The 15,556-nt window shown below is 46.1% G+C and overlaps 1 protein-coding gene across 1 annotated transcript in view; it reads left to right on the top strand.

Moving 5' to 3' along the window:
- The window catches only part of PLPP3 (phospholipid phosphatase 3), a gene marked incomplete at both ends in the record, with an annotated part of 82,138 nt that extends 67,071 nt beyond the window's left edge, over window positions 1-15,067 (top strand). The window contains 2 exons of the mRNA XM_080693138.1: window positions 1,801-1,977; window positions 14,942-15,067. Of these exons, the coding sequence (XP_080549264.1) occupies window positions 1,801-1,977; window positions 14,942-15,067 (303 nt within the window). The remainder of the gene's footprint in view (window positions 1-1,800; window positions 1,978-14,941) is intronic.
- Between the last annotated feature and the right edge of the window lie 489 nt (window positions 15,068-15,556).

Genomic DNA, 15,556 nt, shown 5'->3' with positions numbered 1-15,556 from the left:
ATCACATTTGCTATTATGGTAATGACTTTATTGCTTATATTAGATTTTTAATTGGTTCTTATTTATTTTATTATTTTATTTTGTGGTACTGAGGATTGAACCCAGAGGCATTTTATCTCCAAGCCACATCCCGAGCCCTATTTTAGTTTTATTTTGAAACAGGGTCTTGCTAGGTTGATGAGAGTCTCACTGCTTGCTAAGGCTGTCTTCTCGAACCTATGATCTTCCTATCTCAGCTTCCCAAGTATTTGGATTATAAGCCTGTGAGAGGATGCCCAGCTTTATTTTTTTATTTTGAAACAGGGTCTCTCTAAGCTGAAAGGGCCTCATTAACTTGCTGGAGCTGGTCATTTCTGCCTCCCAAGTACTAGGATTACAAGTGGCTGCCACCACACCCATCTCTTATTTACATATGAAAAAAACATTGATTTTTTTTTTTAAAAATCAATTGTTTAGCAGCCAATATCAGTTCAGACTTATCTGTTTTTACTATTATATTTTCTAATTGTACTCAGATATAATTTTAAAATGATTAGAAGGCTGCCAGTTGCTTTCTAGTCTGACACTTTGAAATATCTTTCCAGGTCATTGAGAAGGGAGCCCTTGTCCCTGTCCTGTCCTACACAGCCAGGAGGAGGTCCCTATTTTCTGGCCCTTAGGCCTGGCTCTGACCTGCTCCCCAGACTACCAAAAGAAAGGTGTCCATTTGTGTCTGGAGGGTAGAGTCCTGCCTCTGCCACTGCCCCAGGTCTATCTGGAGGCTAGTGGCCCCTTCCTCTGCTCTCCCTCTCTCCTGGCCTCTCTATGGGCTTTGATTTGTAGTCTAATTTGTAGTAGGAAGCTCCCCCTGTCCTCTTGCCTCTTCCCCCTCATTTCCCAAGTTCCCACAGGAACCTGAGAAGTAGGTTGTGCCCAAAGGCTAGAACGGAAACTGCAGCCAGATAACTTGGAGGGACAATACCCAGTTGACGTCATTTCAACTTCTTTCCTTTAGCCAGAGGTGTTTTTTTTTTCTTCTCTCTCTTCCATTTTTCTTTACGTTACTCTTTCACTCCACCCAGTCCAGTGTCCACCACCCTCTACTTGAAAATTTTTGACATTGTCTGGCCCATTTATATTTCCTATTTGCTAATTCAAAACCCATAGTTCTGCTGAGACAGGAGGATCAGAATTTCAAGGACATACTCAGCAACTTGAGACCCTGTTTCAAAATAAAAAAATAAAAATAGGGCTGAAGATGTAGCTCAGGAATAGAATGGCCCTGGGTTCCATTCCCAGTACCTCAAAGGGGGGGTGGAGGAATCCATAGTTCCTAGTGGTGACTTAGAAACTTGCCCTTGGAGAGAGTTGCTTTCTTTAGAAGCAGCATGCCTTTGTGAATATCATGGGGGAGGCCTGTAGTATAGGGACTATACTTCCATAATTTCCAGGGTTACCCATTAATGTATTAAGCGAGTTGTCACCAATTGTAAAATGAAACCTTTATTGACTTGGGTTACTATTTTCTAATTAGTCTCAACCAAGGAGAAATTAAAAGGATGCTAAGGGTCTACTGGGTTTCAAGCAGTATGCAAAAGCAATCTTAGCCTAACTCTAGTTTTGCTAACTTTTGGTATGAGAACTAAGGCTCAGCACTTAAGTAGCTGGCTTATGGTCATGTCCAGATTGAAGGCTTCACCCACAACCTGCCGTCCAAGATCTACATGGTTCCATTTAGCAAAATGCAGTGGATGTTGTCCTGGTGTCGAGGTACCTGTGAACGGGGAGTCCTTGAGTGTTTATTTTGTCTCCTCTCTCCAGCTCTACCTGCAGGCCCGCTTCACCTGGAGAGGTGCCCGCCTGCTCCGGCCCCTCTTGCAGTTCACCTTGATCATGATGGCCTTCTACACGGGACTGTCCCGCGTATCTGACCATAAGCACCATCCCAGCGATGTCCTGGCAGGATTCGCTCAAGGAGCCCTGGTGGCCTGCTGCATAGTAAGTAGCCTCTCGCCCTCAGCATGCGCAGAGCCCGGCACTGCAGCTCGTTAAATGTTTCCAGCCCAGTGAGCAGATGCAGGGAGCCCTCTTTCCTGTTCCCTTGGTATCTGAAGAGCCACCCAGGACCCCATCATTAAATGAGGACAATGCTTCTTTCCTTCCAGCCTGTGAGCTTTGAGCCAGCGGAGTCTGTAAATCCTCTCCTCCATAAATTCAGAAGGTGTGGGCTCATAGACTGTTGCAGTTGGAAGAGACCTAGATAATGTCTAGCTGACTCACTTTATATATGAGGACATATACCCAGTCTGAAACTGGCCCAAGGTCTCCTGTTACGTGAGTAGTGGAGTTGAGGTCATGGTGTTCATGTGCTTCTTTGGCCGACAGTTGCTGTTGGGTAGAGCCCGTCTGCTTCCCTCCCCTTCCCACCAAGACATCTGGGGCCTTCCGTCTGCATTGACTGGAAAAAAGGAGGCCTGCTGAAGGCCAAGTCCTCCCCAGCCCAAGGGCCTTGCACATTAAGTCACAGAGTTCCCCAGAATCGGTGCTTAGGAGGCCTGCAAACAGAGAGGGTGGGATAGGATGGTTCAGCTCTTTGAGCCCCCATCAGGAATCTCTACTATTCCTGCCCAAGGCACGTTTGGAGGGGGTTTCCTACTCAGCAAACATGACTGAGTACCTGGCTGGACCTTGTACCCTCTTGGGCCCTTTTCAGAGGAGCCTACCCAGCCCAGCAGGAAAACCCCCAGCACAAGGACAGCGGGGTGCCTGAGCAGCCTATGAGGAGGTGAAGTGGATGTTGGTATTATCCGTGTTCATTCTCAGTAAGGATTATGTGCAACAGAGACCTCAGCCTTCTCCACCCTTCCCATCCCCGTTACTGGTTTTAGGCCTGGCTGCCGCCCACAACTCCCTGCGGTCACCTTGCTCCTCTCCTTTGTGACAGCACTTGTCACTCCTTGGACAGAATATAACATATATGTCACTCTGTTTTACTAAGGCCTCTCAGAAACTCTAGCTCAGGGGAAGTAAATGTATTACTAAGTAAACCTTGAGAATCCATGAGTTGGCCTAACCTTTCTTGAGATCACTATGAAGATTTTCTTAAAAGCACAGGAGTGAATGAGGCTGAGGCCTGGCTCCTGTAGAAGTCCCATTCCGGCTGTGTGCACAGCCAGGCCACGCACGGGAGCCATGGTACTGGGTACAGTTGCAGGAGACACCTGGGAAGGATGCCTGGTGGGCAAGCAAGGGCCTGAGGCAGGGTGATCAAGAAGAAGAGGGCAAGGAAGTTGGGTGCTCAGTGTGGGCACTGAATGGAGAGCAGGATTTAAATGAACTACCTGCCAGCCTGGACATGCGAGTCCTGGCCCAAGGGATTGGCTGTCTTGATGACTGTCTTCATTGCTTTCTGCTTTTCTGCTTCTTTCCTTATTTTGAAGTGAAGGACAGAAGGGAGAGAAATTGAGGAGCAAACTGCTAATGAGAGCAGCTGTGCTTGGTGCCTGGCCCTTTAAAGTGAAGCCCCGTGGGGGAGGGGCATTTGCAGGAGGGTAACCCTTTACTGCCCTGCCCTCTGAGCTCTGTTCTCAGCAGGAAGACAGCCCTTGGGGCCCTCTGCAATGCTTCCTTCTTGGTGGCACCATGGCCCTAATTGGAGTTTCCTGTACCCCCAATTAAAAAAAAATTAAAAGGTGTGGGGATCATTTCTAGCCTTTCTGTCTTTTAGATGCTAGAGAGCTGGCCACAAGCAATTAGACCGGAGCACCCTGGCTTGCTTTCCAGGAGGGAAATGTCTCCTGTCTGCTTCTGGCTGACTGTAGCACGGGTCAGGATTTGGTTCTGACATTGTTTAAGTACCTGCTGTTTGTGAGTGCCTTCCTAGATAATTTGCCCGTTGTCCTTCTGACCACATGAGGCCATTTCACAGATGAGGTAACCGAAGCTCAGAGAGGTGACTTCAGTCATCCAAGGCCAAAGAGTTGATAGACAGTGGCTTCCAGGATCAGGACAGACACACCGCCATGCCCTCTGTGCTTGGCAGGGACGGGGAGGGGAGGTCACCAGAGCTGAAGGCCAGCCAGAGCTATCATGCGGCAGAGCTGCATAGACAGCTGCCTGGAAAGCCGTCCAAGTGTGTCCTTCCCAACCCTGGAGCTGATCCAGTCATCAGTGAGTTTAAAAGCCTGTGTAGCCATATAGAGACTGTTTGGAAAGCGGTGATAAAATCTTTCCCTGTCTTTTGCTCATTTAGTTGTGATCGTGCAAGGGCAAAGACTCCATCTTATTTGTTTTTCTTCAAACATTTAACACTTGGCCTCATGTACAATAGGAGCTTCTGGTCCCAACTGGCTTGAGATCACAGCACTGAAAGGTTTGTCTTAAGTCATCTGAGAGGCCAGGGTGAGGAAGGGCCTGGACATTGTGGCTACTCAGCATCAGAGTTTGGGAAGCCCAGCAGAGAGGAGAGCAGGCACCTTGTCCTTCCTACATAAGATGCCAGCAGGCTGTCGTGCTGGTGGTGATAGTGCAGAAGACAGGAGTAAAACTCAGGACCTTGGCTGAGCCAGAGATGGTGGTCCTGGAGGAGGCGCGTGGAAGAGCTGCCTCGCAGGCTTTCCAGGTTCATTAGCATCTTCCCCAGGCAGGCGTCTCTAGTCTCTGCCCTTGTTGTGCCACATTGCACAACTTCCCTCAACAATCAGGCCGGGCCATCCCAGCGAGTCCCAGGGAAAGCCATGAATGCTTCTCCTCCAGAACGAGGTTGTACTGAATGGTTCTTGAAGCAGAGCTATCCCCTGAGATGAGGATGCTCCAGAAAGAGGCAGCAGAGAATGCTATGGATGCCACTGTACAGGGTGCCAGCACACCCATGGTCCACGTCCTGCTCTGCTGGGTAAGCCTCTGGAGGCCAAGCCTCCACGGGCTCCTGTTCAGCACCCTTAACCGAGATGCAACGTTTACGGACATTCATCAAGACCCCACTGTGCACCTTAAACATGGCAAGCACTTTACACAGGCTGTCGTCCTCAGTCCCTGAACATTCTGTATTGAAGATTGTTATTCATTTAAGACAGGCAAGCAAGAGTCAAAAGGGATCAGTCCTACAGGGAGCAGGTAGAGAGGCCAGTGTTTACCTGTGCCAGTGTGGCATGGAGCCAGGGCTCCAAGACCCAAGCTGCCAGGCAGGCCAGGCTTCTCCACATTTTCCAACACCTCAGGGAGCTGTCCACCTTCGATGGAGCACAGCTCCAGTTTCACTTCATTTCTGGTGAAACCTTCTGGATTTGTTGCTTAGTGGATTAATATGACAGATTAGTTTTCTTATTTAAAAGTCAGAAGTTAGAAATGGGTTTCACTGGGCTAAACTCAAAGTAATGGCAGGGCTGCGTCCATCGAGATGCTATGAGGAGAATCCATTCCCTTGTCTTTTACAGCTTTCAGGGTCACCTGCAATCCAGCGTGTGGCCCCTTTCTCCAGCTGCAGCTCTTCTCTGGACTCTGCTTCCTTTTTTTTTTTTTTTTTTTGTGGATCTGGGGATAGAACCCAGGGGCATTCTACCTCCGAGCTACACCCACTGCCCTATTTTTTATTCTTTATTTTGAAACCAGGTCTCACTGAGTTGCAGAGGGCCTCACTAAGTAGCTGAGGCTGATCCTCCAGGTCTCAGCCTCCCGAATGCTGGGATTACAAGCATGCGCCACCTCTGCTTCCATCTTGACAGCTCCTTCTGGGATTCTGAACCTCTTGCCTCCTCAACTAGGGAACTTGTGATGACATTACCAACTAGGATCATCTCCATTTCAAAATTCTTACCTTAATCTTATCTGCAAGCCTGTTTTGTCATCAAGACCATTATAAGTTCTAGAGAGGAGTGTGTGACTTTTCGAGTGACCATCATTTAGTTCTCCACACCTTCATCCATCTTGGCGATAGAACCATCCAACTTCCACAGCTTGTTCTTCCTGGCATGGCCATTGGTCTGTTCTCTCTATCTGTTCATGTGAACTAGACATAGTGGTGTACACCTGTAATCCCAGTACTTGGGAGGCTGAGACAGGAGGATTACAGGTTTGCACCCAGCCTCAGCAACTTAGTAAGATCTTGTTTCAAAATAAAATAGGGTTGAAGGTATAGCTTGGAGGTAGAATGCCCCTGAGTTCCATCCCCAGTACCCCCTGCACCCCCCGACAAACACATGAGCCCTCAATTACCTGCTCCATATGTCTTATCTCAACCAGCTTGTGGATGCCTGAAGACCAGAATCCATTGCTTAATCTGGCTGGCATACAATAGACGCTTGATAAGCACTGGGCAAATGAGGAATGATGCACTGGCTGGTGGCCTTGGGCAAGACATTTCCCCTCCCAGCCTAGTTTCCCCATCTGTAAATTGAACTTGGAGGCCCTGCAGCTAGGTGACCATTTTGCAGAGATCTTGAGCACAGCTGAGCTGCAGCTGCTTTCATGCGGACCTGTCTCCCAGCAAAGTCTGTGAAGGTAACCCTGTATTTGAGGGTCCTGACCTGCCCTTCCGCCTCTGGTAGTGGAGCATGTTTCCCTAGGATACTGGTTCAGTCGCTGCAGAACCTTGGGCAATGGGCCGTGACAGCCAGTCACTTTTACCCAAGTCTGTTGAGGTACTTGTCATAGCAAGTAGACTTGTCTAGACAGAAGTCACATGCAAAATGGGAATGGGTTTGGCTTCCTCCCACATTGCTCACTAGTTTAACACTTTCCAGAAAGGGAAGACTGTAGAACCCTGTGTGTACAGAAAATTTGCAGAGTCATGAACACAAAGACACAGGCACTTGGGGCGGGCCTGCACACCAGTGCAGCTTCATAGGTGTGGACAGAGATGCATAGGACCATGGCAGAGAGCCACAACCCAGACACACCCAGGACTCGTGGACAGACCCAGATGTTCCCAAACACAGAGACATCCATATACTTTCCCTCAGAACCACAGGTGTACGGACAGGCAGATGGACAGCACACACCGACCCTCAGCTTCTCCCCCACAAAGTCACCCTGACCAGAGATGCAACCTCTACAGCAGGGCTCACCCAGGCACTTGGACGAGGGGACGGACAGGGACGGACGTCGGTTCATTTCCTGTCCATTGACAACTTGCACATCTGCTCAGCTCCTCGCTGACCCTCTAACAAATGGCAAAGGAGGGACCCTGGGAGGGGTCAGGTGAGGGCTAGGCTGCCCTTGCTGTGTGTGAGTTCAGCAGAGGAAGCAGCTGCTGGAGAGTCGCATAAACACACAGCACACTTTCCTGGTCTTCCTCTTCCCGGGGGTGTGGCCAGCTCTTTTGTGTGCTGCTATCTTCCGCCAGGATGTAGGGAAGGGCGAGGACATTCTTTGTCTCTGCCCCACTGCAGTGACCTTGGGAAGAGAGACTATCTCTGGAGAGCTGGTGGACTGGAGTTCAGGGTGACCTCTGTTGTAAGAGGAAGTGTGTGCCCAGAGGGTGGCACACACCCAGGGCACACTGAGGTGGAGCCAGAACCAGTTTCTCCATCTCCCTTTCCTTTCCTTTCCTTTCCTTTCCTTTCCTTTCCTTTCCTTTCCTTTCCTTTTCTTTTTTCTTTTCTTTTCGTTTCTTTTCTCTCCTCCTCCTCCTCTTCCTCCTCCTCTTCCTCCTCCTCCTCCTCCTCCTCCTCCTCCTCCTCCTCCTCCTCTTCTTCTTCTTCTTCTTCTTCTTCTTCTTCTTCTTCTTCTTCTTCTTCTTCTTCTTCTTCTTCTTCTTCTTCTTCTTCTCTCCTCTCTCTCTCTCTCTCTCTCTCTCTCTCTCTCTCTCTCTCTCTCTCCTGAGAAATGGTACTTGAGCAGCCTCTCATAGGTACAAAGTGTTTTCAGAGCTATGATCCCATTTAAACCTTAGAGTAACTATGGGAAGATATAATTTTAATTTCCACACAAATACAAGGCAGGTAGATAATCTGAAATCACAGAACCTTGTCATTTTGTATCAGTTCAAGATTGTGACACGCTTATTCCCCCATCTTGTTCTCTCTGAGATGTGCCAAGAAATCACTCAACACAGACACTGACAAATTCACAGTGCCAGCAGCCACTGAAAGCCCTTTATTGAAGTCAAAAAGTACTGATTGCAGTTGAATAACTTCATGTACTCAAAAACAAGGCTGCCAAATGTTGTCGTTTAAACAGCATTTACCATATGAGGGTGAGCCCATTTGTAGGCTTCCTTCTTCCAAGAAAGTCCTTTCCTTAACCTGTGAGATTGTACACTATAGTACACCAGGAAGGAAATACCAAGGTCAAGGCATGCAAAAGGGGCAGCAGCCATGGTCTCTGTACCCACAGGGGGTAAAGGGGTGGATCAGCTTTTACTGAGGGCTGCTGTTCCTGAGCTCTGAGTACAGAGATGACCCAACACAATCCTTGACTTTGAGTAGCTCAGTCTAGAAGGGGAAATATAACATAGCATTTATAGCATCACACATCAAAGCACATGGCCTAATGCTGAGGTGAAAGGTCATCATAAGTTCAGTAAGGGAACCAAAGGGGAAAGGTAAAGGCAGCTCAATGAAGGCATCCTGCTACCTAGGTACTGAGAAGAGAGCTGCTTTCAATGGATTATAAGCGGTGTGGCGCCCACAGCTGCAATGGCAGATCTAGCATGTAAGCCCATCCATTCACCTCCATAGACTGTCCACCAATATTCCTTGACCTTAGTCTACTTTAATGTGTTTAGCAATATTTATTGTTGTTGAATATTATTTAACAACACTACAGATGTTGATTCTAGGCCATTCTCCCGATAGATCTGCAATGGGTCCAGGAATCTGCTTTTTCACTCAGGTAATTCCAAATGAATGGTCTTGCTAGGCCTGTGGTGGCGCACACTTGTAATCTTAGGATTTGGGAGGCTTAGACAAGAGGATTGCAGTTCATGGACAGCCTCAGCTTCTTAGTGAGACCTTTTGCAACTCAGTGAGACCCTGTTTCAAAATAAGGAATAAAAAATAGGGCTGGGGATGTTGCTCAGAGGTAAAATGCCCCTGGGTTCAATCCCCAGTTACTCAAAAAAAAAAAAAAAAAAAAAAAAGGATGGCCTGAGACTACACTTTGAGAATTAGTAGAATAGACAACTCTGTTTTCTTCTGCTTCTATGATTATAAAATTCTTTTGCATCTATAGTTGTCTGCCCTGTGCTGGTACAGCTAAGCTCTATGGGAGTTTATAAAAGTCTGTGTGTACAATGGAATGATTCCTATCTTCTGGTTCACTTCCACACTGTCAGGGGTTGAAGTATTCAAGGACTCCAGAAACACTTAAGGACAATTTTGCTGTCATAATCCTCCCTCCACAAAATGACCCTCAAAATTTGCTGATCGAGCCCTCCACCAAAATGGAGGTAGAGACCTGGCTATGCACCAGACTTCTTATTTTCTAGTCTGCTTGGTTTTGGGGATCTCTGGGCAGGCAGTGCCCAGCAGGACTAGGCTACGAGTGTTCCAGGTGGGACCCGCACCTCCACAGCAGGTAAATGCTCGCACTAAGACATCAGAAGCATCTTCCCTTATCAGTGTGCTGACTCATTTCCAAAAATAGCCCCAGAAATTGTAGGCCTTTGAAAGCAGATCCTAAATGCCATATGGAAAATGCCCATCAGCACATGGTCTCCATATCCACCCATTCATCTTCTCAATGTGTCCTATTTTTTCTTCTCTTTTTTCCTAGTTCTTTCTCTTCTCTTTCCATGTAAGAAGCAGAGAAAAAGAGTGATTTTTTTGTGTGTGTTTAGATAGGCAATGAATATCCAGAGTCTGGGGTAGTTGCTCCCATTGATTAACCTCTTACCAGGAACTGTGTCACACTTGTGTCCATTTTATTTTCCATAATTCTTAGAGTAACCTGAGATAGTTTTCATATTCTCTACCTAGGTATTTGACTGAAAATGACAAAACTTGAGTTTAGGAAACAATCTGCTCTTTTTAAAAAATTATTTTTTCTTTGATGCTACTTGGAGATTAAACCCAGGGACATTCTACCTCTGAGCTACACCTCTAGCCCTATTTTTTATTATTATTATTATTATTATTATTATTATTAATTCATGTATTTTGTATCAGGGTCTCACTAAGTTGTAGAGGGTCTCACTAAGTTGCTGAGGCTGGCCTCCAACCTGCAGTCCTTTGTGTCAGGCACCCAAGTACTGAGACTCCAGTATATCACCTTGTCTTGCTTGTCCTACCTTAAAGAGCAAGGCCATCGTCCACCTACTGGTATGCATGGCTGGATGGGGTGTGGGAAAAGCGATGCAGTGGCACTAAAACCCCACAGTCGCCACTAGTAAAGAGATTCTCTGCACATTTCTTATCTCCTTATCAAGTGACTGGGATTCCAGTCGCCTAAAGCTGCCTTGTTTGCTGTGTATTGTCTTGCCCTTGAAGGAAGAGCTACATTGTCCGGAGTGTTTGGGTAAATCAGATCTTCTTCCGCCCTTGGATCTGATCACAGAATGGCCTGGCATTCTGACTCAGCAAGAGGTCAGAATCACTTCTCCTAGACTGTATCGGGGTGACAAAATTAGAAGGCGGAAGAAATCAGAGCTATCGGGTTTTTCCCTAGCACAACTACCCCGATCTGAAGCATTTTTATGGAAACCAATGCAAAGATTTGTAGAATAGAAAACAGAACTAGAAAGAAAAGCATTGATTCCTCCTAACGTATGTCCACCCAACACACATACATGCACATCACCTCTCTTAGCTACAGCCCTATCCTCAACACTTCAAAAGCCCATCACTTTCTCTGTGCCTTCATTGTGTAGTCCTGACTCAGGACTTTTCCTCTCCTAGACTCCGTGGTCCTCACCTCCAGGCTCACTGCCTGCACTCTTTGGACTCCTCTGCATTTGAGAGAGTAACATGACCTCAGCGCAAGTCTTTGTGATGGGACACTTCCATGGGGAAGCCTTATAGTGATTCCTGAGACCAGCAGGTTGAGGTGTGAACGGCTTGTCATGTCCCAGGGGCTTCTCAAGATCTGGCCTTCTGCTCTCCTGCATTCTTGACAGCTCTGCCCTAGTCACACTGGGCTTCCTGCAGCTGCAGGGTGTTCTGCTCTCTTACCCACCTTTGCTGTGTTGCTCCTTCTGCCCATAAAAGCACTACTGGCATTCGACGTCTAGCTGACTCCTCCTTATCCTTCAAAGCTAAGCTCAGATGTCCATCTTTTGTGGAAACCTCTGAAGGGCTGCTCCTCACTGTCTGGGTCAGATGCCACATTCTCTGTGCTCTTTAACACCCTGGTGTCCCTTCATCACACCCCTTAAAACATGATATTGTGGTTGGCTGTCTACCTGGTTCTCTCCTTCATTGTCCTGTAAGCACCTGGAGGGCAAACAATTGTATATTCATCTTTATATTCTTATAACTTATACACAGAGGATGTTTAATAAGTGCTTATTGATTATATCCATTCTTCTTAAAAAGCAATTAATAAAATTTTAAAAATCAGAAAAATGAAATTGAAAGTGAATATTCTGGGCAGGAAAACTTAGACCTCTCCTTGGTGTCTAGGGTCTAACTTTTCTTTGCTGAGACTGGGTCTGTTGTTTAATGTATTCTTTTGTAAGTATAGGAAATCTGTGGAGTGGAGCTATGGGCTGAGAGTAGGTTGTTCCATGGACCTAAGATCTCTACTAATCTATGTAGGACTTCCTGGCCTGGGCCCCCGGGTTTTCTTTCTGGGTGGACATCATCCTCTGTAAGAACTACTCCATGCTAGGACATTTTTGCTTACACTAGTGCTTTTGGGGTTCTGCTGTTCAAGCATTAGGAAGGCAGAGCCTTGTTTAAGTCTTGACAAGACTGTGTTTCATGATCCCCAAAGATATTTATGTAGCCTCAGGCAAAGTACAGTTGGAGGTGGGATTCTGCTGGACCAGACTCAACCCTTCATCCTGCCATTTGGCTGTGTGAGTGTTTTGAGTGTGTGGTCCCCCTGAAATCCGTTAGCATCGTATATACTGGTAAGATTCAAAGCCAGAGTGCTAGCTCTGCAGGAAGCAGAGGAAATTTTAGAAATTAAAAAACGCTTATGGAATGACTGGTGTATTCAAGGCACCAACATAGGTGCTGTGGGTGATTTGGCTTCATCCTCCAGAAGCCTCCCATCCAGAAAGAAGAGCCAATAAACAAAGCATGGATGCATGAGAAAGCATGACCTAGTCTAGCTCCATAATTACTTTGGCTTTCACACAGCATAAAGGAAGAAATGCCTTTTATTGAACTCTGTTCCAGACAGAGATTTAGTTCTTCTCGAGTCCCTTACAGCCTTTAACCTTCATATTATCCCACCTTACAGGTAGGAAACAAACTGTAATATGCAATGGATAATTAGGTTGGGAGATGATAAATCAGTAGATAGAAGAGCAGGTGTTTTAGGTTTGTCAGGGATGGGAGAGCTGTTCTCTGTTCTATTTGCCCTTAGCTGATGAGATGGAGTCTGGGAGAGAGAGATCTCTAAGCAGTTAGGACTGAGAGAACCCTTGTTTCATGAATCTAGCTGCTAGGCTCACATGAGTGGAGGTGAGAGCCAGGAATGGACAGACTGATGGAAACCTCTCTTGGGAATAAAACAAAAATGAAAGGAGGATAATTTGCAGATAGAGACATAGACACTGCCTCTGCACCTGTCAGATGATAACATCATTTTAGTACAATAGGAGGTGAGGCATAGGAGGGGTAGAGTTGAAAAGCTTAGTTATTCAACTTCAGTCTTTCCTGTTGGTGCTTCCTTAAAACAGGAGGCATCGGAAGATCCCTTCCCCAACCACTTGTAAAGGATTCCCTTGCAGGGGAGCTTGGAGACCCCTGGCAGGGATTTACAGGACTTTTCTTCTTATTTTCTCAAGTTTGACTGTAACTGGGAGACAAACCTTTCTGTGCCAAAGTTTTTCCCTGTTCAGACCTCTGTAGAGAAGAAAAGGGGAAAGGCTCGGATTTTTTTTTGTTGTTGTTGTTGTTGTTTTGTTGTTTTTTTGTTTTTTTTTTTTGTGTGTGTGTGCAAATGATACTTTCAATGGCACTCAAGCTGGAAATGTATTAAGGTGTTATATTTCTTGGCTAAATATTTCATTTTCTGGCAGTAGCATTAAAACAACTTAGCTTGCTTTACCACTTTTTTAACAAAACTCTAAACATTTGTAATATATGTAGTAAGTACAAAATTAAAAGGTATAAAAGGTCTTTACAGTGACTAGTAGTTACATTTTTGCCACCCTGTCCCCTCTGCTGGGGTAGCCGGCATTACCAGTTTCCTTATGACACTTTGTTGATTGTGGACATTGTGGAATTAATTGAGTCAACAAATTACTATGACCAAGCCCTGACTTCTTGAGCCTTAGTTTTGGGGAAATCTTGTATGCATTTGTGCGATCATGGGAATTGAACCCAGGGGCATTCTATCTCTGAGGTACATTCCAGCCTTGTTTACTTTTTGTTTTTTAAACAGGGTCTCTCTAGGTTGCTAAGAGTCTCCTGTCTCAGCCCTCCAAGTACTAGAATTACAGGCATGTGCCACCACACCCAACTAATTTGGGATGAAGTCTTAATAAGAATTTCATTTTCTTGCTGATAAGATATCCAGAATGATGTCACAGTGCCATCATAATTAGCAAGCACCTTGCCATCTTCAGGTATTGAAAAAGTAGTTCAGTAAGCTATGGAATGTAAGAATTTTTTGTTTGTTTTAAGGGTGCTAGGAACCTGGCATGGTGGCGCATACTTGTAATCCCAGCATTCGGGAGGCTGAGACAGGAGGATCATGGTTTGCAGCCAGCCTCAGGTACTTAGTGAGGCCCTCTGCAACTCAGTGAGACCCCATTTCAAAATAAAGAATAAAAAATAGCTCAGAGGTAGAATGTCCCTGGGCTCCATCCCCAGTACCAAAAACAAAAAACAAAGAAGAAGAAAAAAGAATGGTGCGAGGAATTGAACTCAGGGCTTCATGCATGTTAGGTGAGTACTCTACCACTAAGCCACATCTCAGGCCAGAACTTTGAAAGTGTTGTACCTCCCATTTGGAACTGAGCCGTGTATTTCCTATTAAATTACATGATTGACAGCTGCCATTATGTTATTAAGTATAATCCAAACTCCCGCTTCCCAATTACTCCAGTGGATGTTTGTGTATTTACTCTGCCATCTAATACAAAGTGTAAGTTTTTCTTAATCCAGTAGCTCATCAAGTTCTTGAGTCTTTCATCATAAGTTTCTTGGGGAAGCGACTACATCTGAGTCATTCTTATAGGCTTGCAAGTGGGTATTCAATAAATGTTTCTCAATGATTCTAAGAAAGACTCCTACATCGTATGCCCCGGGGGGAAGAATGCTGGGAATGAGGACAGAGATTTCTCATTGACCTTTTCTGCAAGTTAGTTGCTGACTCCCTCAGCAAGGAGACCCTGGCTCCTTGACCCTTCATCAAATGGTTGCTATCACGGGGGTTTTCAGGAAAAAGGGGTCACCACTGCTTCCTTCCTCCTGTGCTTGCTGATAGGAATGCGTACGGCTGATTTGTTTCGGTTACACCCAGACACTTGAGGAAAGGGAAAGTAGTTTGGATTCATGACTGACTAATTATGACTTGCTTTCCTTGTTTAGGAGCTTATCTTTCTTTGCTCATTAGCCTTGAGAAATAAGGAAGTATGGACTGCAGGTACAGAGCACTGGACTAAGAATCCAGAAAACTGGGTTCTATTCCTGCACAGCCTGGGGTGCATCACTGCCCCCTTCCAGGTCTTAGTTTGCCCACCCACACAGTGAGAGTTGCACTATATGATCTCTATCATCTTTCAAAGATCCATGATTTGGGGCCTCTTTTCTTGAAGTCCATGCTTCTCCCAACTCCTGTCTACCTCTGCCTCTTCCCAGACCCTTGATGCCCCATACTTATTTGAGTCTTTGATCTGTGCTCCTAGGTTTTCTTCGTGTCAGACCTCTTCAAGACCAAGACGGCACTCTCCCTGCCTGCTCCCGCCATCAGAAAGGAAATCCTCTCGCCTGTGGACATTATCGACAGGAACAATCACCACAATATGGTGTAGGTGCTGCCCGCCTCCTGAGCTGTTTCTGTAAAATGACTGCTGACAGCAAGTTCTTGCTGCTCTCCAATCTCATCAGACAGTAGAATGTAGGGAAAAACTTTTTGCCCAACTGATTTTTTAAAAGGAAAAAGGAAAAAAAAAATGTCTTACTTTGTGGCCTTCCAAAATAGGTAGTGTTCACTCACCTATGTGGAAACAACAGGAAACTAACACCAGGTGCTGGAGCGCTCGATGTGCAATTGGTTCATGTGTTCATGTTCTAGTGAACACAGGCTTGTTCGGCAACAAACACTAGAATGGTTTCAGTAGAGTCTGCTGGCCACCCTGTGTGACCCGAAAAATCCCAGGCCTGTGAGAAAAGCACAAAGCCATATGGTAGCACATGACGCCGGGAGTAGCACTGATTCCAGGACATAGCCTTTGGGGGGTTCCGCTCCTGCACCCCCTTCCCACCCGCTTCTGTTCTCTACTGTGACTTTGGTTCAGGAA

The sequence above is a fragment of the Muscardinus avellanarius genome (assembly GCF_963383645.1).
Source record: "Muscardinus avellanarius genome assembly, chromosome: 3".
NCBI lineage: Eukaryota > Metazoa > Chordata > Mammalia > Rodentia > Gliridae > Muscardinus > Muscardinus avellanarius.
This window is presented reverse-complemented; position numbering and strand designations above follow the sequence as displayed.